Source organism: Rhynchophorus ferrugineus, unplaced genomic scaffold (assembly GCF_030347505.1).
Source record: "Rhynchophorus ferrugineus isolate W39M unplaced genomic scaffold, kcgeb_rfMv2 rfM3, whole genome shotgun sequence".
Taxonomy (NCBI): Eukaryota; Metazoa; Arthropoda; class Insecta; order Coleoptera; family Curculionidae; genus Rhynchophorus; species Rhynchophorus ferrugineus.
The window spans coordinates 29,557,835-29,585,226 of NW_027472582.1; the positions used below are offsets into that span (position 1 = coordinate 29,557,835).

At 30.2% G+C, this 27,392-nt stretch overlaps 1 protein-coding gene across 2 annotated transcripts in view; it reads right to left on the reverse strand.

The window, feature by feature from the left end:
• LOC143192721 (uncharacterized) overlaps positions 1-27,392 on the reverse strand; it is a 154,613-nt gene that overhangs the window by 102,884 nt on the left and 24,337 nt on the right. For both annotated transcript variants that reach the window (XM_076398225.1, XM_076398226.1), the window contains exon 2: positions 105-395. In XM_076398225.1, coding sequence (XP_076254340.1) covers positions 105-110 — 6 coding nt within the window. In that variant the 5' untranslated portion in view covers positions 111-395. The remainder of the gene's footprint in view (positions 1-104; positions 396-27,392) is intronic.

Sequence of the window (27,392 nt, forward strand, 5' to 3'; positions counted from 1 at the left end):
TTTAATAGATAGTTCAGATTTATACATATACATAAATATATAAAGCAATTTGTATAGAAATATTTTTCAAAATTAAACCAAACTAGAAAAGTATTGTCACATACCTGCATGATTATATGCGATCATTCCTCCAGGATATCCTATTATATAAATTCACAAACTTCCGTCCAATTCAGAAATTCTCCTCGTTAACTGAGAGCACTAAGGACGATACGGTAACTTCACAATTTAATTCCAAACTTTTACCAGAAGACACTTCGAAATTTCAAATATTCAACTAATTTTAACAATGCCATTAGTTTATATGAATGTTTCACGTGATGGTTCACCAGATATTCTTAAGCAAACTTCGACGTAATAAATATCTTGAGTAGGGCCTGTCTTCCACAACTTATCTGAAACAAGATTTAAAATTAACTTTGAGCTTACAACTTAAGGAAATAACTAGACATATTCTACGGTATATTTTAGACTCAGTCGATATAATTTCTTGGTGCCTTGTTGAATATTATATTTACCTCTATTTAATTTTACTAGGAATATATCTTATATAAATAGTAGATAACAAAATGTATATGTACATGGGTATTTTAGTAAACTTTTTTCGAAATACAATTTCAGTGAAATTGTGTGGTAACCCAATATATGTCGTTGATTAAATTACATCCCAACACCCAATATATTAACATTACTGTGAATGATAAAGAAATTACTTATATTTACGTTTACCATTATCGTTTCACATATAACTAAATTAATTTATTTCAAATTTAAATTTATATGAATGTAAGTAAAACAAAAAAAAATAAATTTAAACCAACTAAATGTTTACAGCTTATGTAGTTATTTTCGTTACAAGAACTAACTTCATTATTAGAAATGTATTATAGTTTAATTAATGTTTTTAATAAAAAATTTTCAACGTTTTACATTACATTTGAAAGAAAAACCTTACCTGCCGAAGGACTCAAAATCTTAATTAAGTTTTCTAAAAAGATATTTTTCAATATATTTTAAAGTCTCTTTTTATCAACTAGGGGTTTATCTAGACTGGATATTTTCCTTGTCAGATTTTACACTCTTGTCTAGGACAATCACAAATATTAAACAATCAGAAACATAAATTCGTGACCATGGCTCAGGAGGATTCGAACCCGCGATTATCGTAATAGTCGGTGAACCGTCCTGTCGCTTTTACCACTACGCCAACCAAGCCGGCTTTAAAAGTGTATTGTTGACGATCTCTAGTGGACATATTTTAACTTCATCTGCTTAATCTGTTTTTTTAATTAGTTAATGATACCAAGTCCCCATAGCAAGCTACAAGATTCAAATGATCAAATTTAATTATCATATTGAGTGTTTGTTAAGATCAAAAAGTTGTCCAATATATTATATTTATAACGGAGCACATATTTTGATGAATCCTTACGTTAAAGAGTATAATTGCTATATGTAGAATGCTACTCAGTATGAAGGGTGGATTACTTTTAAGGAAGTCATAGAAAAATGTTCAGGTAATCATAAAGACTCCAACATCGAAAAACCTAATGTTATTAATACTTTCCAGAAAATTTGGGAGATATGACTTAAGAGTAAGGTGAACTATTTCACCAGGACATTAAAAAGATGGAGAAAAGACACCAGGGAAAATGGAGTGTCTCAATGATATCAAAGTATTGTTGGACGCTTAAGAGAGATCTTTCGGATTCCTTCCATAAGCGAAAATGCGAAAAAAAAAATTAGGAGCCTCACTAGGAAAAATAAATCGTTTTAGTGTCTGTTTGTTAACGTAAATTATGAAATTATATATCGCTAATTATTTGTATATAAGCAAAGATTTTTCTAGTCTAGTTACTTAATTTAATAAGTTGTTGTAACCCAAATTGTCAGGAGCTTATCATCCTATAACAAAAGGCAGGTCATTTTCAGATTTATAACATCCAGAAACATAAAGATTACCTCAAAAAACCTAAACCCTTGCTTGCAGCCCTGAGATCTTATAATTTAAGCCACTATGAAATTTATTGGAAGCAAGTCATTATTAGAACTTATATTAGGTCATAGCCCTCAAAAATCTATTAGTTCAACAAAATTATAAAAGACTATTTGCTCTATAAACTCAATCTATTATACAACCATACAATATTTTGCTTTGCGTGGCATTGCATAACATACTGAGTACATCTAGTATATGATAAATTAATTGGAATTAATTTTCTTTCCTTTATTACAGTAGTTATTTTATTGTCAAATATATCTCTTTATAATTTTAAAATGAATTGGAGGAAATGAATGAATGAAAGGAAATGTGGATGTTATATGAGAGTTCTTCGAGTGAAGTAGTAATTTCTCTGTTAATTGTGCTGGAAAGTTTTAGAAATTTGCTTGTTGACAGGTTCCATGTAGAGCAATTAACGCTTTGTTTAGTTTAAGGTTATACCCTCTTGTCTAAAATTTGATGGACCCGTCTCTATAACTATGATAATAATTTCCCCTGTCAACTAGAGACTTAATGAATATTGAACATTGGAAGGATATTACTAATCTCTAAAAACAGGAATATTACCAGAAAGTGCAATATTTTAATAATATAATTTTGGGTATTTAATGTGCCTTATAATATAATTAACATTTCAAAATTAACTTATTACTAAAAACGGACCTGCAAACTAATTTTTATAATTTAAGTAAATGTTACATTAATTAGTTTGGGGCTTTTGTTTTTGAAATTCTAAACCTTACATATAATGTGATACCATTAAAAATATTGTACATAGTAAAATTCGAATTTGTCCATTCTTTCAGGTATATCTCGACCCAATTCTTGTCACGTGTGTTGCTCTTATATCCAAAAGTTCTTGGGTCTAGCCATTTCAGATTGAACATGTAGAAGTTATAAGGAACATTGTTTGGTGAATATGTATGCCGGAGCAAGACGTGACTGAATATTTTCACGAATCAACATTTTCGGAATTTCATCAACAAGAATTTTTTATTATAACAGGTCAATTGAAAAGTCCCTGGCCATAGTAAAACATATTTTTTTGGAAAAATTAGTTTTATTTATTCAACATTATACTCCTCAATGGTGATACATTGATTATAGAGACCCTCCAAATTTTCGATACCATTTTTGTAGTGCTATTTGTCGTTTGTTTCAAAATATCAGTTTCGGCGATCACCTCTTCATTCGACGAAAATTTCTTCCCAGAGAGCATTCTTTTGAGATCTCAGAACAGGAAATAGTCGTTGGGGGCCAGATCTGGAGAATACGGTGGATGCGGAATCAATTCGAACCCCAATTAATGGATTTTTGCCATCGTTTTCACTGACTTGTAACGACGGTGCATTGTCTTGGTGAGGAAGCAATTTATTTTTCTTCAAATGGTGGTTTTTCGGCGATTTCGTCCGTCAAACGGTCCAATAATTCTATATAATAGTCGCTGTTAATGGTGCTTTCTTTTTCAAGGTAGTCAATGAAAATTATTCCATGCGTATCCCAAAATACAGACGATATAACCTTTCCACCCGACTTTTGCATTTTCATACGCCTTAGAGTGGGTTCATCGTGTGCAGTCCACTCGGTGCAGTGACTATCGATTGGACTTCGGAGTGTTTCATGTTTCCATCCATTGTCACATATCGATGCAAAAACTCGGGTTTATTACCCTTGATCATCTTCAAACACTGCTCCAAATCAACAACTCGTCGTTGTTTTTGGTCAAAAGTGACCTCGCGCGGCACCCGCCTTGCACAGAACATTCTCATACCTAAATATTCGTAAATTATATGATATACACGTTCAGTTGATATCTTTAGAGTGTCTGCTATTTCATTCAGTTTCAATTTACGGTCATTCAAAATCATTTTGTTGCTCATTTCACCACGTTTAAACTTAGCATACATACGTTACTTAGCGTTTATACTTAGCATCGAGCCAAGTTTTTGCAATAATCAATAAGCAATATATTACCAACACGCGAAATTCCTTTTTATCCATTTTTTTACAATAACAGAAGTTGCTTCACTCAAGATGCTATAATTCACAAATTACTGATCCGACATCTGTCAAATGTATACACGCATCTTTTAGGGTTGGAGTTAACTAAAAAACATATGGATTTAATTCTAGTGGCGCCATCTATGTGTCAGACCGGGGACTTTTCAATTGACCTGTTATATCAGTGTCAATCTTTAACAATGACCACTAAAGCTGAAAGCATGAAGGATAAACTATTTGAAAGTTTTAGAAACAGAGATTCCATCACAGGATGTTTGATACATCGAAATTGTTAAGACTAACCAACTATCAACTAGATATAATATCTTCCGATAATCAGTAATATATCGATTTATAGAATTAACTCCATAATATCTATTAAAATAGTGAAATAATTTTACAATAAAATAAATATTCTGTTTTTATTTAATTATAATTTTTTTGGTGTAGGATATTGATTGAAGAGAAGCTATACTATGTAAGAATTATATATAATCGTTTACTATAATATTGATGGATTGCATTCATCATGCATGTTTAAAACGAGCACCACTCAACTATGGAACAAAGATTTTGTATTGAAAAATATATCGCTATATTAGATTATTATTTGCAATATCAAGTTTTCACAAGAATAGTTTCGTAAAGTTAGAAAATCCTAATCCAGGTGAAGAACGAACACACCTAAAAGATATATTATATATTATATTATAGGGGGTGTCTTAGAAATCCCAACATTTTAAAGCGTAAATATGAAGGTTTAAAATTAGATTAATTATTATAAAATTGCCATTAAATAAAAGATTGAAAATTTAATTTGTATTTCTATAAAACAACCATTTTTAAATAAATTCTTTTAATAATTCTTCTAATTCTTCTAATTTAATGTCACTACTTTTAATCGATTTTTATGTCTAATGTTATGAAAAGGTAAGTAATGATCTGTATGATAATACTGTTGCTGTGTTTTGTTTACAAATTTACGTTTTATTTATGGTTGGACGGGATTATATAAAATTTTCAACTTTTCAGGATGGCTTTGACTTTGGTTTTGGACACGTCTTCAAGATAATGTAGAGATATATAAACATTGGTGCTGCACTCCACACATTTCCAGAGAGAGATATCAGCTATTGCTTGAGATTCAAAATCTAAAAATCGAATTAAAATTAAGATTGATAACGAGATATTGAAATTTGATAATTGAGGCATAGCAAATGTGGCATAAAAGGAATCAAGACCTCGTACCTTTGATCAGAAATATCTACCTCGCAAATCATAAAAAGTGCGTTGTTGATTTGACTACGATAATAAACGAGGAGAGTATATATATTTTGGAGAGGACAATGCGGAGGCGGCTGATTGAAGACTGGTCAATAACGATTTCCTAGTATTAATTCTATTAGTTTACAGTTAGTTTTAAGTTTTGATTGACAAAAGTTCTTTTATAAGATGAGGCACTGGTATATTCCATGTCGATTGCCTTGTAGAGAGGGCTAGACAGCCGATTAGTGTGATGGTGTGGTCTCTTATCTCATCCAAAGGCATGGAACGCCAATACATTGTAGAAGGAACAACGAAACAACATCAATACAAGCAAGTACTAGAAAAAGAACTACACAAAGTACTAGTATTTTACTATCGCAGATCAATGAATGGTTCCCTGATGATGACCACTACATGTTTATGCATGATTTGGCACCATGTAATAAAGCTAATGTGAAAGTGTTACTGCATATTTTGCGGAAAAACATTCCTATTTTGTTTTGGGCAGGTAATTCGCCAGATACGAATCCCATAGAAAACAAGTAGGAACTCACCAGAGGGGCTATTGCAAAAGAATTGATTACCACCAAGCAACAGTTAATTCAAACTCAGAGAACAGCGTCACGATTATGAACTATAGGAAGATATAAAAACATGTATTGAGAGCATGCCCCGAGGCATAGAAACTCAAATTGCAGTATAGGGTGGCAACACTAAATATTAAATAGATTTGTAGCTATGATTTCAATAGATTATAATTTATTTTGTTACAAAAATCCAATTAAAGTAGAAAATTAAATAATCTCAGTATAGTCCGTAATAATTTGGCCACCCATTCTACATAAAATATGTTCATGAGTTAGATCTCGTGGCCTAGTCTTAGGTGCTTCTTTCTGGTAATAATTCGCTAGAGGCGTCAAGCCAGTTGTTTTTGACATATAAAATGGCTTCATCTTGTTTCGCTTAAATCACAATCAATAGCGTTCCGAATTTAAAGTTTGAGACTGTCCTGATTATCCTCAAAAATGTTAGGCCAGTAGTAAGGCCAACCTTGGAGAAGTGTAACGGGATCTCATGTTGCTCTAACGAGTTTCAAACCATTACCTATAGTTTTGCTAGTTGACAGGCATAATATGAACATTGAAATTATCAGAAAATCAGAGTATATGTTCTTGAAACTAATAAAGCTCGCTTGTACAATTTTGTAGTCCTTTTTTACTTTTTATGTATCTAAGTCTAAATGTTTTATCATCCGATAAAATTTATATCGATTTAATTTTAAAGTAGTTGAGAAAAAACCCAATTAATGTTTTGAATCTGCTCTGAAACTGACTGGCACACATGGTGGAGGTTTTCGCTCATTCTAAAATCCAGTTGTTTCTTTCCTGTAAATCAAATTTGCACATACAGTGCTTTACAAAATTTATGTTTAGTGTATTTTTAGTTAGTTTTATGAGAAATGAAATAGGTTTAGGAAAAGTAATTCTTGCTACTAAAACATATTGAAGCCTTTGGCTGCTAAATTAGTAATTGTAGAATCCTACTGCTGCAATAGGTATGGATTGGGACTCTCAGGGCATAGATATTTTTTGTATTCGTGATTGTATGTGACTGCGACACGGTTTCTATCTAACCATGCAAAACCTGAAAAGAACAACCTCCTTAGTGACTCCAGTAACTAGGTCGCGCAAAAAGGAATATTTAAAATGGTCGAAGTAGGTCAATATCTACCGGTGGCTTTAATGCTATGGGATCTTGATCCAAAGCTCATGTTAAGCTGTAAACACCCTGCAGATAAACACTAGTTGTCCCTAACATGCGAAATAACAGTGAATTTCTGAGACTGCCTTTATATTTATTGACGGTATCAGTAAGTGAATGGATATTATATGATACGCAATAATCATTTAATTTGTATATGTGAGTTATTAACAAAGTAATCTCACCAATATTAATTTAATATTGAAATGAATTATAAACATGAAATAATCGAATATTCGATTACGACCTAAAGCTACTGCATAAGATAAATAAAGGGTGGCTAAATCTAATGGTTAATAACCTGACGATAAAGGCAGCTGTTAATTTTGCAGGTATTGATTTAAATCTTATTAAACCTATTACTTTCGTTTAAGCCCACAGGTTTAATTAACGTTTAATTGATTTCAGCGTGAACAAAATTTAGGTAAACTTGTTTAGTAAATTAAATCGATTGTTGGGTTAATTGTATGAAATTTCCCTACAGCGTTATTCTAACGAAGCTAGAATAAGAATAAATTAAACACAATCCTCTGTTATGTCGTAGAATCTTGAAAGAATATTTTTGTAAACTATATAATATGTTCAGTAGTATAAATCAATTTTAGTCTTAATAAAATTTGTAAATATTAATGACGCCATTATCGTTTGAGATGTATTCAGACCTTATAAAATTATATTTTTTCCCATTTTTTTTCGAAATTTTTACTCGGTGACAGTACTACGCAAAGAAAGAAGAAATAACTTTGCATGATTTTCTGAGAGTGGAACAAATAATTTATCTGAAATCTTCCATCTGAAATAATTGAATGCTGATCTAAGAATTTTTTAGCATCCAACATTTCATTTATAGATACCAGACTGTAAAATATTCGTCGACATTCGTGGAAGCATAATTTTAGTCTTGATTGCAAATAAAAAAAAAGTTTGGTTGAAAATTAAAAGTTCAGCTTTTTGTAAATCTCTTAGACGATGTAGTGCACCGACTTATACTTGTAAATAATGTAAATCTGACTACAAGAAATCAAGCAAGGTTGGTGAAAGCCATTTCTTTAATTTTTTCGCTAAAAAATCTCAGATGTTTTACAACGACAATTTTTTTTTTCAGAAAAGTAGAATCGATCGAATATCGAATATTTCACAAAATAACATTATTTTTTATCGTTAATAATTTTATAATTTAATGTACGTGTTTAGTAAAAACCCAAATTTCAAAATTATTAGTTCATAACATTTTATTAAATTATTTAGCAACAACAATGTATGCTGCGGGACTTATAGATTAACATGGATATCGCATCAATGATATCGGTTACATACAGTGAAATAATCAACGTAGAGGTTATTTTATAAGATATTCAATACAATTGTGCATATTTATTAACATAACAACTATTTAAAATGACAAAATAAATCAACAAATGACATAATATTTTGTAACAAAGAATATATTACTAAAAACACTTTATACAGCTTAGCATCGCTGGAGTTCTGGTTATTCCAATAACTTAAGAAAGTATTTCAAGTCATTATTTGTGAATAGATTGAGTAAATAAAAAACCTAAACGAACAAAGCTTTTAGAGCTATTTCAGAAATTGAAGTTGGCAACCATATAAGTCAGAAGCGGAAAAAAACATTAACATTATCTTCAATAGAACTCCTTTCAACGGTGCAAGTTTAATATGGGAAAACAAATTACCCCTTTGAGTTTTATTATTTTTTGATCACTGTAGTAAAAACAAACTTTAATATGTAGTGTACCTAAATTCAGCCTATAAGCCTTGGTGCTGACTCAAATCTGCGATATCATTTTTATTTTATATCACTATAACTCAACTTCCGTGAACTGAAGTTTCCAACAAAGAACTGTTTGTTCAATAAATTAATTATCAATTCTAATATCTGCAATTGCGTGTAAACGGCTAACATTACCATTTTAATGTATATTTTCGTTTAATGTCTCTTAGCTAGTAGGACACGCAATATGTATTGAGAATAAATATGTTAAAAATATATAATATTAGCTGGGATATAATTTTTACTGATAATATATTTATATCATATATTTTTTTATATTATAATAATAATATTATTATTTCAATCCATTTCCTCTTTTGCCTTTTTTTAAGCTATAAATGATATAACCATATCTACCCCAGAAGGTATCCCAACTCATCCAACCTTATTCATTGTCAAACTTTTTATGCTACTGACAATGGAGAATCACTACTACAAATAATTACTAAACATGCTCGGGCTAGTGAGCCGACAAAACGACTTCATGGTTTGAAATACGTAGTATCATTCAATTGAATCTAGAAACCCTATATAAAAATATACAAAATCTAGATTCTTACTTTTAACAAATATGTTTTGTTTATTAGTCAAATTGATAACCAATGAAAAACAAATTGAAGATACATGGACTTTTTCTTGGGCGACCTATTAGTAATATATTCCTATTCGATATAGTATGTAATATATCATTTAAATGCTAACAAGTCAATTGAAAAGTCCCCGGCCTGACACATAGATGGCACTACTAGAATTAAGTCCATATGTTTATCAGTTAGCCGTAATCCTCAAAAGCTGCGTGTATAAATTTGACAGCTGTCGGACCTTTAGTTTGTGAATTATAGCATTTTGAGTGAAGCAACTTTTGTTAATGTGAAAAAATGTACTTCGCGTGTTAATAAAATATTGCTTTTTAAATCGATTGCTTTTAATCGTTTGAAGAACGAAATCGCCGGAAAACGGCCGCATTTGAAGAAAAAGAAAGTGTTGCTTTAACAGGACAATGCACCGTATCACAAGTCAGTGAAAACGATGGCAAAAATACATGAATTGGGCTTCGAATTGCTTTCTCATCCACCGTATTCTCCAGATTTGTCCCCCAACGACTATTTCCTGTTCTCATATCTCAAAAGAATGATCACTGGGAAGAAATTTTCATCGAATGAAAGACTGATCGCCGAAACTGAGGCCTATTTTGAGGCAAAGGACAAATCGTACTACAAAAATGGCATCGAAAAGTTGGAGGGTCGCTATAATCAGTGTATCACCCTTGAAGGGAATTATATTGAATAAAAAAAATAATCTGGCCAAAAAAAATGTGTTTTAATATGGTAGGCCGGGGACTTTTCAATTGACCAGTTACGACTAGATGACTTGATGGTAAATTAAGATATAGTTACAATTACGTAGTTTTACTTTACTAATTCAATAAAAAAAAACACCTGTTGAAACTAACAGAGCGGTTTGAAGAAGCTTGCAGTAGTCATAATTTATTAAAGAAATTGTGGGAATATTGATTTCGATACCACTGGTAATGGTGAAATATTTGAATATGATGCGCAGTGAAAATCAATGCCGTGTATATTTTAGGAAACAAAAATAACAGAAGATATTCTCTTTAAACGTAAAATGTGACAAAGTAATGATAACAATCATATCAGTTCAGTAGTACATCATTACTTCTAATTCTAGAATATTGTGTAGAATCATTACTATTAAAATTTGTAAAAAACTATATAAAACCGCTTAAATGAGAAATGATATTGCACTCGCCATATTTATTGTGTCTGATTCTAGAAGGACTAGGATCGAGTAGAGCTTTAGTGAGTAGTGGTTACCATTCCTTTATAACAAAGTAAAATAGTATGTTATAATCCCCCCAATAACACAGCCAATGCACGTCACAGATAACCTCGAGTATAGTCCAAATTCAGTTTGTAAAAACGTAAAATTAATTTTATACTCGGAGCGAATACTTTCGCGATACTTTACTTCTACTATCCTTTCAATTTACTAATTAACATTAGCCTAGTTAAAATTACACAGAACGCTGCCTGATGAGTCGGAACATATAACCGAATCAGTCTATAAAATTCGATTTGTGTTGGTAGTGGTCGACATCGTTAAATCGGTAAACGTTGTTTTTGTGATTGTTTTGATAAATTTCTAACTGCTGTTTAGTATTCCTGATTACTCTGATTGAAAATCCCAAAGCCGTTAAATGGTCAGAGTCCGGAAGTGATTGCGCCTTTAATCAGTTACATGGAACAGGAATGACATAATGGATTCCCCATTATTTCATATATTTTTAGCAGGTTGCAGTTGCACCCTATATTAATTTAAGCTCTGAATGGAGGTGAATACAAAGGACGGTACAATTCAATGCGGGCGACGAACCAACATTCAAGATCAAATTTACATGTCTTTTTAATGCGCAAAAACAGTGAGTAGTTTCCTATATGAACATAATTTAATTTTTCAAAATAACATCATTTTTAAAAGCATATAAAAAATTAAGGAAAATTTATTATTCCAATTTATATATCTAGACGAGACAAGGGTATTTTAAAATGGAGCATTGGGCCACTCTTGGTAAAACACTAATAAAGAATATAAAGGCAACTCAAGTTGATAGACATGATGACATTTTGTTAGGTTTTGTTAGTTACATTATATTTTAATAATTCATTATAGATATATTGTTGTATTGAAATAGGCATGGATTTATCCCTGAAGTTGAGTTAGTGTTTGATCACTCGGTGAATGTATATTAAATGTTTGTATTTTATGTAATTTATTTTTTTAGAAAAAAGCTTCAAAAAAAGAGACACTACAGGTTTAATTTACCATTTCTCTGGTAAACTGTAATCCCGTCACTGTAGTACTTAGTAGTACTTAGTAGTACGTCACTGTAATTTCTAACCATAAAATTTTTCCATTTGTTAAATTCTTAAGCAGTATTTAGAAGAGGCAAGTTTCGGGCTATATTCCTATATACACCTGGATGAATCAAAACTTCCTAGCCAATCTCCCCAATAAACTACAGACTTTTCTATGTCTATTTTGCTCCACTTTTCATCATTAGTAATCAATTGCTTCATGAAATAACTCGATTTCGTCTCACCAGTGATTCATAAATGCAAAATCTATGAATTAGGTTTTTCATTATTAATTACTGAGAAACCTAAATCAAGCTTTTATTGGTATCCGAAAACTTTTAAATTGGAAATTACCACTTTTTCAACCTTATGTTTTGTAATAAGAGACCTCTCAGGATGCTATTTGAAAACTAAAAGTTTGGTTTTTATTTTTTGGTCTATAAGAAACGTTGTGATTTATTGACCCTACTACGTTTTTACCGATGTTGTTTTAAGGAATAATAGTCGACAATAACTTTTGTTTTTTCGGTTTACTTGAGTCAGCTTTATATGTCTCGCTGACCAATAAATATTATCGTTTACTTTTCCAACTTTTTGAACTCTATAAATCTCGGAACTTAAGGCATTCAAGGGCGAAAAATTGGCTTTAATGTTGTGATACTTTCTGAACATATATAAAATGTGCACCATTACCTACTATATATACAATCCAACAGAGGATTTTCATTTATTGGCTAATTTTATTTTGTCGCCTTAAATGCAGATATTTTATGCAATATGGGCATTGCATAAATTTATGCATAAATTGGGCTTCGAATTGCTTTCTCATCCACCGTGTTCTCCAGATCTGTCACCCAACGACTATTTCCTGTTCTCAGATCTCAAAAGAATAAGCATTCTTTTGAGATCTGAGCAATGAAGCAAAGGACAAATCCTACTATAAAAATGGCATCGAAAAGTTGGAGGGTCGCTATAATCAGTGTGTCACCCTTGAAGGGAATTATGTTGAATGAAAAAAACTAATTTTGAACAAAATTGTGTTTTAATATGGTAGGCCGGGGACTTTTCAATTCACCTGTTATTTATAATATCTTATGTGAATACTTGCTTCAACATATATAACTTTCTTCATATACTGTTGCAAGAGTTCAAATGATCCAAAATGTGTATCCGTAGCATACAATAGTTGATTTGTTATGCTAAAATCTGCAGTTATTCGATTGATTTTGCACGATCTAGCTATTACTAACAACAGTTCTAATAGTATTACCTATTGACTTCCTCCCTGTAATTTTTTGCTGCATAAATTGTCTGGAACGAGGCGAATATTTCCTTCTCGAATACTTCGAACAAGTCTTAGATGGGCGTTTTTGATAAAACGAATGTACCGTAAGCCTGTTCTTATATTCATAGTCAGATACCACCAGATTCAATTCAATTTGAAATATAAAATTTTAAGCAAATAGTTTTTTCAATACTTTAGTGTAACGTAGAAAGCATAAAAAACTATTGAGGTATTAAATAATCATTATCCTAATCCTTTTAATTTGTAAGTTTTAAATTGTCTTTTATTAGTAGAAATTAATTTAGACAAAAAATTAGAGTTTAAAAAATTCGCCTGCGCCTTGAAAACTAAAAATGAATATTTGGAGATATTATTCTTAAAATAATTAGAAGTTTAACTATAGTTTTAAAATGTTAAATACGAAGGAAAGATTCAATAGTCTTCGGTAGTCTTTATTTTATTCTTCAACAACAAAACAACAGCATGATAACTCCAAGTTGGGTGCTTACTTGTATTTTTATCTGCAATATCTACTGATGAAAATGCGGTGTTTCAATCTCAATATCAAAAACTGTTAATAAACCTAATACAACTGTTAAATTCGATTAATTTGTCTTTACTCTACATAAGATAAGAGTTTTCCATTATTTATTATTTCTATATTAATCATTTATTACTGATTTATTCAGTGTATACAGACGCTAGTCACGAGGCATTCAAAATTGCGCTCATTAATCTATATATTAATCCGCCTAACGAAAATTTTCCATTTTTGAAGAAGGGGGCATCTGGAGGCGTAAAATTTGTCAGGGTTAAAGCTTATATCGAGAAAGACATTTTAAGCCTAATATTTTTGTATAATAAGCACTACATATAAATAATATTATAATAAAATGAAAAATGTTGAAATCAAGCAATCTGGAATCTGGATCGTCAGATCGGTGACCTAAAATACGAGGGTGGTTCAAATATAATCGAGACAAATACTCTGACACGTTCATTTACTATTGAAAAAATTTACAAACATTTTTGACAGTTAAAAAACAGTTTTTCTAGGTATTTCCCCTCACTAGTTACGAATTTTGTCCATCTTTCCGGAAGTTTTTTGATGCCGGTATGGAAGAATTCCTTGGGCAGCTCAGACAGCCATGTGCGCACGAATCTTTGACTTCCGACGGCTTCTTTCAGTGGTCCAAACATGTGGTAGTCGCAGGATGATAAATCTGGACTGTAGGGGGTGTATTCCAGTACCTCCCACCTTAACTCCGATATTGTATCGAGCGTGAGGGCGCGCGTTATCCCGGAGAAGAATCGCACTTCGTGCTGGAATGCTCCTCCGTTTCGAACGATAAACTGATTTCACGTGTGTTTTCAGAAGGTTAGAGAAGTATGCATTAATGGTACGTTGGGCGTGCAGGAAATCGACGTACAGCTCGCCCCACCGGTCCCAGAACACCGTACACAGAACCTTACCCGCGGACCTGTTTGTCTTCACTTTGACTGGCGCCCCTTCCTCCGGCTTCCTCCACTCTTTAGACGACATTTTACTTTCAGGAGTGTAATAGTGTACCCATGTCTCGTCTGTAGTGAAGATTCGTGTTAAAAAACCGCCCCCCCTGAGCCTCGTATCGCGTCGGAAAGCGGCGACAAACTTTCGCTCGTCGACAATAACGAACTAGGATCGAATCTCGCTCGTTTTCTACATTTCAAGCGATATTAAAACCGAAAGATTGATGATTAAATTGCTAGTAAACGAAGCTTTTTAATCTTAAGCAGTGTTTTGTTTTACTTTCGGTTATTCCCATAATGTTGCTATTATTAAAGGGCAAGTTTGGATAAAAAAACGATTAAGAATAATATGGTACGTAAAGTTATGTTTTACATTTCCTACAAAGAAAACAAACAAATGTGCCCGTTTCAGATGAAGGTATATATATATGTTACAGCTCTAAAAGGAAAACTCGACATATGTGAAAATTTTATTCTAACATAGATTAACAAAATTCGAGAATAACAAGAATCGTCTGTTTCCTTTGCTTAAAATATATTTATATTTTCGAAATAACAATATTGATTTAATTTGAACTTGGGTAAAAAGAAAAACTGTTCTTGCTTAAGGATTGTTCTTAATTAATATAGTTCTGGAGACATAGTATATCACTGTACTAAAAGTAATTCAAAAGGTCTTAAAATGTTTCTGTAAATTTTATGGGTACTGACTTCTGATTAATTTCAGGTCTCATTAGTAAATACATTTCTTAAACACTAACCGAATATTGCAGGTAATAAATCGTTAATTTGAGCATCAAGAGTTAATATTAATATTGCATAGAATATTAACAGTTATAAAATTGTTTCGTGTAATTTAAATTTCTTGTTGCACATAGGACATACGACAAAGTAGAAACTAACAGATAAATGAAAGCCATAGAAAACAAACTAAACATGAACTAACTGTAAGAGCGAAAAGTGAAGAGTGAAATCAATAAACAAATGATAATGCACTTTTGTTTTTAGGTAAATAAATTATTCTTATAATCGTCCCGGTGCATTTATTGTTTTTGTAATATATATTTTAGGCCAGAAATATTGATAAAGGTTAAGGACTATATGAATACATAAATAAAGTAATGGAAATATGCAGGATATAAATTGAAACTAACTACATAATTTGCATAGATGGAATACATAAGACAAATAGAAGAAATTATAAATTACTAACAGCACCTTTGTAAAAATTTTAAGGCATTGATAAATATTAATTTGTTTAATGCAATAAGATATGTGGCTATTTTTAATTTATATATTTTATTTGTTCTTTGGAACTTCCATTAATTTTTTATTTTATAGACGTAAGTTTTGGAAAACATATAGTTACTTTAATAATTGTAAATAATTTCCTTTAATATACATTTCTAAATTATAAAAAATAAAATACCTTGATTGTGTTCGTTATTGTTTTAATATACATGCTAATGTCAAATAGCAATCTCAAAATTGTGTTATTCATATATTCTATGTTTTAATATACATATAGTAAAAAATATAGATAATGTAAAGAAAAATCATGTATACTTATATTTGATGCTCTGAAGTTGTTACAGTTCTGAAAATAATGCCTTACTTATGATACTTTGTTATATTTTTCAGTGGCGTAGTAACTCACCCTTATTAATACTTTGTTTATTATTAAAAGTTAATGGATATTAGATCTACATCAATGAAGTTTAGAAAATATTAGTGACTGTTAGTTCTTGAGATAGTTTGCATATATCTTAATGTGTTTTAATATACAGATATTTATTATTTTAATTAATGTTACATATCATATATATTTCTGATCATATATTGAATATACTGTGAATGCAAATTTTAATAACATATCACAATATAATTAAACCCTTTACCCTACAATGAGAGTACCATGATTTATTTAATACATTGTGGTCAAATTTCGACCCCAGATCGATAACTAGTTACTTTTATTATTCGTTGCCCATATAACAAAGAACAACCTGGAAAACTAAAAAATTAGAAATTCATATTTAAAATAAATTGTAGCACTTAATAACAAAAACCTACCTCAAAATCGCAAAGAACATTCAGACACTATCAACTGCTGATGAAATTTTTTAGAGATTTTTACATTCCATTGTAAATTATCCCAAAAGAGGGAAACTTACTATTAGAAGAGTTGACCAATTTACGGTTATGATTTCATTGCTTGCCAGGGGAACTATACATATCGAAACCATTCCAGTTTCTTACGAGCTGCTAAATCCCAATGAAACTGCCACTGAAGATATCTACTGATGTCAGTTGAAAAAACCGAACCACGTGTTGTAACAAAATATCATCACTCATAATGCATAACAGACGGAAATAATTCTTCTTGCATAACAAGGCTTGACCACTTGTTATAAGAGTTGTGAAAGATACACAGTTGCAGCCCGAATAGGAATGATGCCATACACTACATACTCATCAGATATAGCGTCCTTTGATTACAGCTTATTCAAAGTGATGCAGCATACCTTACCTACTATACCGTTTTGAAATACTGAAAAAGTGAGAACATTGGCCGATGATTAGTTGGATGTAGTTTATTATGAGTTATTCAAAATCATATCGTGTAATTAAGCAATATTTCTAGAGAAGTCTAAAAATAAATGTCGCTTTTTCAATGTGGAATTTAAATACTACAAAAATATGACATAAAGTTAAAGCAGTAACAATATTTTGAAGTATATGTTACATTACAAGTTACATCATCAATATCCTAACAATACATCAGTCAATAAATCTCCAGTTTGATATATAGATGTCATGTGTTTCTACTTACAAGCTTCATGTTAATGAATTTAGTAAAACAACATTTGCGTTAAATAAACTTCTTTTTAACATCTTTATTAGATACGCTTAGTATAATCTTAATTTACAATTAATTTATTACGACTTTTCCTATGTACTTGTATTAATTCACAAGCAAGACGAGTGCCAGAAAATACATCAATATGTATTCCTTAATTGTAAAATTATAATAACATATAGCTATAGTTTACACTAAAGGTATACACTTTGTATAAATGTGTATGGTTTTGTTCGCTTCAATCTCCTGACCTCCTGCGCGCTCTCCAGCAGTTCGTTAAAGAAACTGTTATATATTATCTTTTGTTTCAGAAAGCTACTATTGAAATGGAATAGTGATTTAATAAATTTTATGGAGAATATGCTCTGACGTTTCATAAAACGTTTTATTTTGTTATTGACATGATTACAAAAATATACAAACATAAAAACATGTTGGCCTAATAAAAAAACCTATTATAAAATTCATAGGTCTATAAATATTTCATACAATAAAAGGAGGTACTATAAAAACCAAAAATCAATAAATATTATATTATTCTTCTTATTCGCTCGTTTTTACCGTAGCCCGATAATTTTTTGAGCTCAAAAGGTCTCGAAATATTTTGTTTCATTGACAGGGGCTCAATGTTATTATTATAACTGATCCATTCTTAATATAATTAGTAAAGAAAACGAATATAGTTATATAGCTAATTTATAGTTTATTTGAACATATACATGCATATGGAATTTTGATCAAGTATTTCCGCTAATTTAATTAATTAGTTTTATACCTTGATAGTGAAGTTTTATTGCATAGTAACCATTAAATTTTTATTCAAGAACCTAAGCATAGTAAGCTTTAGTTTCTTCTAAAAGCACGTTCGCTACTCTTGAATCACAACATCGCACTCATTTTAAAAGCCGTTTTGCGACTGAAATTTTAAAATCGTACAGCCATTTAGGATTCTGCCGTTGTCGTTGCGAAAGCCAGAAACAGTTTTGTCTAATACGTCGCCAAAGGTTTTATCAAAAGGCCTGTGCATTAATCAGAGTTTACGCCTACGAATTTAGTTAACTAACAGCGCTGAACAAAAGCAGATGTAGCAGTTAATATTTAAAAACTTTATAGTTAGATCGTATAAAGTGCATTACTTAACAAAGCAGTATTAAATTGTCGACATTTTTAAAAATTCAATAATGAAAGTTTGTTTGGATAATTCACTAAAGGTTATTATAATATTTTATTTGTGTAATTTTAAATATATAAATTTCTGTCAAAAATGCTAATAAAAATAATTTAATATCAGAAGTTTAACCACAGAGCTCTTAGAGAAGATCAAAAATGACTTTAATTTTGTCATAGAATTTAAAAAAATATATTTATTACATTGTTACAAGTCGTTGGCGACTTGCTTAAAATTTGTTTTTATATTAACTACGTATATTTTGAATTTAGGTATATATGTAGGAGGAACCATCGACCGTTTGTCCAATAATGTTTATGAAAAAATTGTTTGTCATAATATGGTGTTATTCAAGAGTTGTATTACTTCGGTATCAGATATGAGAATAGAGTGTGTCCTCATGTCTCCTCGCAATTCTCTTGATTTTCTGGGTGACAATCGATTTCTGAAGATCTTGATGTTAGTAATCAGCCCTGCAGTATCTTGGTTAAAATGTTAAAATAAAAGCGTATAGATTTGAAAAATATTATTTTATTTAACCAGTAACGTAATGGTTAAAAATTTCTCTATGGCCCCTTAAAAATCATACAGATTTCTTTTTGAGGTACCATCATGGTCGTGATTAGTCATCTAATGTTTATCTAATAGGTTTATATAATATCTAATATCTAATATATAATAGGACATCTAATGTTTGGTCCGACGCAAAACACCTTATTTCTCTTTTGCTTCTGAATGGCCTGTAGATTTTGAAACTATGTATTTGAAGCAATATTTATTTCTGGTTAATTTATAAATTGTTCCATCAATCTTAACTTTATATGCAGCAGTGGTAAAGGCGCATAAAAATCGCCATTGTGGAGCAGGACTGCTTTTAGGCTTCTTTTTAATGAATCTGTGAACATATGCCATCGTAGAGGATCTTAAAAGCATTAACAAAATCCTGACGTTGAATTTTTCCATATTATTTTGATTTTCAGCATGTCAAAATTATATTGAAATCACTTGAAAACACTCAAACAGCTTTTTTTGTTGCAGATCTTTAAGATATATATAATATATATTATAAAAATTACATATCTGAAACCTATATAATTATTAGTTAAAAATAATATGACTCTAATGATTTTTAAACATCTTAAGTACTAATTTATTCTGAAAAGCATCTCTAAAAGTTTAAAATAAAGTCATTTCACTGTCTGAAACAAAATAAAAGAGAAACTTGAGGTTATAGTCCTCTTTGTTGGTAATGACGGCCTAAGTACTGGCTGGACATATTTCTCCAAGCCAAGCAAACTTGTTTGTTTTGCATATAATTTGAATTGTAAAACAGTTTCAAATGCCTTTTCAACTTATTTATAATAGTTTGAAAGATTAAGGATTTTAAGAAACGATAAGCGTTCTTGGCTTTGAACCAAGATTATAGACTACAAACAAATATTGTGTATAACATCACTGGGATATTAATCTCCAAATTTATGTTTATGTTTTATTTTGGACGGATATAATCGATACAATATAGTTTAGTTTACATTTTTAATAAAATAACATTTGAGCATCTAAATGTATTTCATTTTAAAATGTTTGACTTAACAAAGTGGATATTTTTAACAGACATATATTTATATTTTAATAGCAATAGCTTCGAATAATATTCTTCTATTAAAATATAATTTTGAATTTTATCCCGAATCTATTAATACAAACAAAAATATTATTTTTTTTACGAATTGTTTACCATCAATTTCAGTTCTAACAAATAGATTTATCATAATAATAAAAATATAAATTGAGGACTCCTCCAACAATCAATAAGTCCTTAAGAAATGTTCTGACAAATTTTCTTTCTCCTATACATCAATCCCATTTTATTTTAACAAGGAAGAATGGACGCTTGTCCTTTTTTTCATTATTCATTTTTCCTTTTGTTAAACCCTTTTGTCACAAGACGAATTACTATTTCATTGTCTTATTATAAGGTCAGAATTACATAATATTTCAGTAATGAACAGAGAAAACTAGGGAAAACTCTATAAAATCATCAACATCATAAAATCATATTTTTCTGAAACTCGTTTATTATATAATAGAGTATTATGTCTTAAAATAATATTTTTAAACAATTTACTGAAGAATACAACTTATTTAACACAAACAGTCGCTTATATATATTTTAAACCTAGTGTTAGTAGTTTCAGTTTAACAAAAGTAGTGCACCAGTTAAATACTTGTTGTGAATTTATCATTATTTGCTGATTGGCATAGAAACAGAAACTCTGATTTAATTGATTTAGTTATTGAATATAAAATTACACATGTTTGATGGGGGGATAGGTAAGAAAATAAATTAATCTGATTTAAAATGTCATATCGTATTTTGGACAACTTGCAACAGTGTATTACAACGGTCGGCCTCATATATGTGTTACCTTCATTTTCTTAAATTTGAAAACATTTGCATATGAGATAGACCAATTATTCTTAAACATTTACAAAAAGCCCAGTGGAAGGTGATAATGTATTGATAGTCAAGTTGAGAATGCATCAAGTATTAATAATTTGGTGCTTGAATTTATTTTTAGTGATATCTACTGGTGAAGATACGAAATATCAATATAATAACCTAACCAACTGTTAAATTCGATATTTTGTCATCTATCTACATAATATAATAGCTTTCAATTTATGATTATTGAGTAATTCAGTATATTCAGTCGCTAATCATGGATGGAGCACTCAAAATTCCATTTTCGGCATTCATTACTTTTGTTCCTTGACTTTGACTGAGAAAATATGCTGTCGAGAGCCATTAGCATTAAAAAAAAATATTATAAAACTGTTCCTCATTTAGCAATTTTTAGGTTGGGTTTGAACCAATGAACAAAATGACGTAACGAACGACCTGGAGGACCAATAAAGTACGAAGACAATGATAAGTCTTGCAACAATTCGATGACAATCCAATAATATCTAATAATGTGAATTTTCTCTAGTGTATTATACTCGATGGTGAAAAGTTCCTCTACTGAGATAATCCAAAGCGTAAAGGTCATTCAGGTTAATCCAGGAGAGCATATGCATCATGTACTATTAAAACCGAATGAAACTCTTACTATTGACGTCAAACTAGTAACAGAGGAAAATTCATCATCTCGCATGCCAATATCTTACTAGAATTATGAAGAATATGCAACTCGAATGGGAGGATGTGTCGCATCTAGCATACTTACGAGACCTAACGCCTTCAGCTAACTATCTGCTCAAATCGATGTAGCATGAATTGGCCGATACACGGCTTCGAAATCCTGAAGACTTGCAAAAATGGATCGGTGATTGGATATTATTCCTTATTTTTAAAAATATGTGAAAATTGTAGCCTTAATAAATGCTCTTTAAACTGAGAAAATGATCAGATTACATGAAAGAACGTAACACAAACTGTGGCTATAGAATTAGAAATTAGAAAAAGAATGTTTCAATATAAACAAGTTCTATGACTTTTTTCTAAAATTTCCCAAAAATTAACATTTTTTAAAAATATACTTATTTATATTATATACAATTTGTCTTTGCAATAACTTACATCTAGGTATATATTTAGGAGGACCCATCGGTCCTATCTTAGTTTCTGGAGTAATATATAGTAATAATAATTTTTACAATACTGTTTTTATATTAAATGCACTACATTACACAAGATTAAGTGGTTTAATTCTTTTGAGCCTGCGTCCTGTTCTGGTGTTATCCAAGAGTTATAATACTTTTATATTGACATGAGAATCTATTCATGTCTCCTTGAAATTCTCTCGTTTTCCGGAATGACAGTCGGTATCTGAAGGTTTCTGTGTAACTAATCAGTCCTATAGTTTCTTATTGCACTTACAGTACTTCTAAGGACTTTGTTCTGAAAAACTTTATATTTTAACGAAAATTCAGATGGAAAGCTTGAGTGGAATATAATCGAAACAGACATTTAAACATCTCTTGATCTAATAACTACTCTTTCAGTTCATGACTCAAGACCTGATTTAAGATCAGAAATTCACAGAAGTTCAGTTTTTTAATACGAAATTAGTGAGCTACCTGTAAGTCGAAAAATGACAACATTTTTAATAAAATTAATTGTACTAATTTATCTGAACAAAGTTTTCGAATAACCAAATACATTCTAATACATACATACTAATTCACAATACATTTTTACACCCTATATTTATCGGCAGGAATATGAAGAAGAAACAAATGTACCTGAAATTTAGCTTATTTTCAGATTTTGAATAGGAAATAAAGTAAAAAATAAAAATAACTTATTTTATCTTGCATGCAATGTGTTATTAGATGCTTGGCAACGGTTCCTGGTTATTCAAAATATTCTATAAGTCGTTTAGAAAAAGGCAAAATAGCCATGCTAAATGTGTGTTCTCCACGTGAACGACATACACATTTTCAGATTGAGTTAGATATAAAAGGAATAATAAAACGGTAATATCATTGTATGGTATACTTCTAGTTCCCTATAGTAGTTTTGACATACACTTTATATTTGTATAATATTGCACAGAGTCTAACTAAGAATATTTAAAAACATTATTAATATCTACAGGGTATTTCACTACGGGCTGCAAGATGTTAGCCTATGGGGGTTATACTATTTTTGCGGTTTTTTTTAACTTGTTTTTTCAGTCAATCATTCCAAATTACTATGGCTTAAACTACTTATTTTGGCTTAAAAATCCTCAATCGCTACCAAAAGCATTTAGTTTCTTATCAAGAAAAGGGAGCTCTTTTCAAGAAAAGAACTCTTATATAAAATATGGTAAGTAGCCTAATCTATTGAAGTTTGAATAGAAGCGTACAGTTCTGCGTTTACACCAAAACTCTAAGAATATTGGGTGGAAACTTGTAAAAATAGAGCAACAGCGCAACGTATAAAGTCATGAGACGAGCGAATCATTAAATAGCTAACAATACATTCATCAGACAAATAATTTTACTACAATTGTAATCTGTCCAAACGAGACAATAACTATATACATCTTTTTGTTTGTGTCTTCAAGAGGTACCTGCTGTATAACAGGATTGAGGTAGCTCTAGTTGTTCCAAAAAACAATGCGATTGGTCTAGCTGCAAGGTGTCATTGGAGAAGTGTAAAATTATAATTACAAGTACTTTTCGTCAAATTAAAATATAATTGGATTGTCAGTATTGCCTGTACAGTCGTTTAAACAAATCGCCACTTCTTTCTGCTACAATAAATTTCCATCAAATGAATCAACAGTTTGCATGCCTTTTTATCTGACGGGAATGAGCTAGTGGCAAGAAAATAAGTACCACAAGAATTAAGTAAATATTATCTTACGAACCGGCTCAACATCGTGACTTAATTGTTTTCCATTTAAGATAATGTGAATTTTCTGTATTGTTATGAACCTAATGATGAAGAATCTGTCTGTCTACTAAGATAATCTAAGGTGTCAGAATTATGGGTCAGTACAGGAATATTCACTATATGCATCATATGGACTATTAAAACCGAATTAAACCGTTATAACCGATGCCTACCGACATCAATTGAACAAATTTAATGTCATATTGTCGCAAAATAGTAACACCCTGAATTATTTTTACACTATAGGGATATCGGATCGAAACTTGTAAAAAGAGTGGAACATATTAGATCATGAGACTTGCGGACGAAAGTACATTCAATACTCAAATATATATCATTGTATACTCAACAATACGTTCATAGCTGTAATATGTCCAGAGGGGACAGTGATCATATACATCTTTTTGGGCGTGACTTCAGAAGGTACATGATGTATAACAGCATTGATATAGCCTTAGCTGTTCGAAAAAAAAAACAGTATGTTTGGTGTAACTGAAAGGTGGCATTGGTGAAGTGCTAAATTGTAATTAGAATTTATTTCCTTTATATATAAATATAATTGATTTGTCAGTATTGTCTGTACAATCTTTTCAACAAATCAACACTTCTCCACGCTAAAATTAATTTGATTTCAACAAGAACCTTACAATATAATGTAATTGATAAATAAACACTTGTCTGAAAATATTCAGAGTGTTTTATAATAAACACACAACTAAAAGATATGTGTGTGATTATTGGTTTTGTACTTTATGGTAAATCTGTAGTTGACAAGACATTTTAAGGACTATATTACCGTGATTTGTTATTTATTACTTATATTGTATATTATGTTAAAGCTCGATATACAGATAAGAAAATACAGGAGGGTAATGAATATTAGAGGGCAATTACATGCCACTTTGAATCATATAATGTGTATATCATATTCATGTCAACAGATTCTTTGTTGTCTTGGTAAAAAGCGAACGTTCTTTACCAATGGCTTGAGGAATCTAATTGTAATGCTATCAAAAACATAAATGTCATCGTTTCGTCCATTGGACCTAAAATAATATCAAGCGCGACAAACTTTAATTCCTTAAGGAATGAGAAAGTCTAAAAACTGATGAGAAAAATACCATCTTGAAATAGGATTTATACGGTGATGAGATTGTGTAGCACATATACAAAATTAGAAAGTTTGAATTTCAAACGTTTAATAAAGTAACTATTTTGAAACTTCAAATGCATTTTGTAATTTAGAGTAAAATCAAAATTCTGTCACCGGAATTTTACTATATATTTCTTTGGAAGTACCTAGGGCTTTTAACATTTACATATTGTCACTAAATTTGCTGTAATTAATGAAGTTTTTAAACTAGTGTTTCACAATATATTGATATATAATATATAAATACTAACTAGAAGTAGTTGTTAGAAATAAATATCTCCAACTAGTATATATTCCCAGTACTATTTCAGTAGTTTTCGATTAAAGCCCAATCCTAAATAATGTTTTATATACACTGTAATCCTTATTAAGCTCAATTAATATACATGTCACGCATTCGCGATAGAGCAAATTTGGAGATACGGTTTTAATAGATAAGCGCTTCACCATGATAAGCCAACATTTAATATAACAATTTATTTTTACGTATTTTCATTTGAAGTCAAACATCAAACATATTTACATAACATTATTTAAATTAATTTGGTTTTTCTTTACAAATCGAATTCAGTTAAACATAATTTCTTTACATTCATTTTATACCAAGCAAATAGAAAACTATATTATTACTTCAACAGTAATAATTTGAAAACTGAGAAAATGTATTTATACAGGCCCCAATAGCATCTGGAATATATAACGTCAAATATATTATTCATATAATTGTGATTCATTATATAATGATAACAGTATCCATTATCTGTTAAAAAAAATATTTATATAGACCAAGTTATTTAATACATTATTCAATAAGTTCTGTGTTCAATAAGTGATTACACTATTATACTTTAGTTACTTTTTTTTCGAAATGTTAATTGAAAGATATTCTGTTTAGCCCTAGCACCTCATTAAGTTCTGTAAGCAATATTTTGGTTATAGTTTTGGGTTTCAGAAGGCTATATACATAATGATTTCCGCCTTTATTAATAGGAAAACAAATATGACGTAACTATAAAAATCATTAGAGGAATTGTGTATAATACCATTGTTATAGATTATATTTGAACTCATTTGATATTCAAACATTTGATTAACTAGCTTCCCTCTTATTATTATTGTAATCTTTTAAGGGGTTGGAATTAAATATTTTTATTTTTAAACTTAGTTCGAAAAAAAAGAAACAATACAGCTTCATTAACGTAATATAAAGCTAAAAAATCATAGCACATTCTCACAATGTGAACTAGAACGAATTAATGATGATGGTGAATTATCTAGAAAATACATGCATAGAATATGATTTTCATTAAAAAAGGGTTCGTTTATTAGTAATTTGCATGTGGAAACTTGATTGGATTAAGACCACATATGGAACCCAAGTATAGAACTATTTTTAATATTCAGTATTATTTAAATGATTTGAAATCGTTTTATATTATAGCTATAGAAATGTAACGAAATAAAATATGTTAGTTTAACTTGATATATAGTCCATAAAAAATAACGGTGAACTAACGTCAACAGGTATCGAACGTATTGTCTATTGCAGCTTGCAAAATCGTTTCAGTATTTCTAAAAATAAAAGTAAAATTCAGTCAGTATTTTTCTTCTCATTTTGTTCTAGTTAAAAGTAAATATAACTTCTGCCTGATGTATCCGAACATGTAAACGAAACAATCTATGAAATTCGCCGGGTTGTCAAATGTTTGCATAATTTTTCAAAACTAAATTTCTAAAATTATTTTTGTTTTTTTATGTTAATCCAATATAAACTAAAAGTTAAAAATGGTATACAACAACATTGTAAAGTTGTGAATTCATAAATTTTAATGACGTGAGTTTCATAGTTAATTATACTTACTTATACGTTCACTTAAGCACCCATCCCCTTTTCATTTCTCTCTCTCTCTCTCTCTCGTCCAAAGTAAAAAAGCAAGCTTTGACGGCTATAGCTATTAAAATTATTTAAAATATACATTAAAATAGTATACGGTCTGCTACTTTTAAAAAGTTTTGCTATAGATATATGACCCTAAAACCATATATTAGTAAAAATCGTAATTACTTATTTCCCAAACACATATAAAATACTGTTAACTGTAAAATTATTTTTTGTTAAAACACAAAACTTATTGAACAACCTAGTAGTTGTATAATGTAGAATAATATATATAATTCTTCAAGTTCTCACGTTTCGTATAACTGATAAAACATTCCCCACTATTAATTTAAGGGCAGTTCGCAAATGGCAACCTTTGACATTTCTTGAGACAAACCTTTGTTAGGATGGAAATATTATTACCACCATTAAGACGAATATTAAAGTA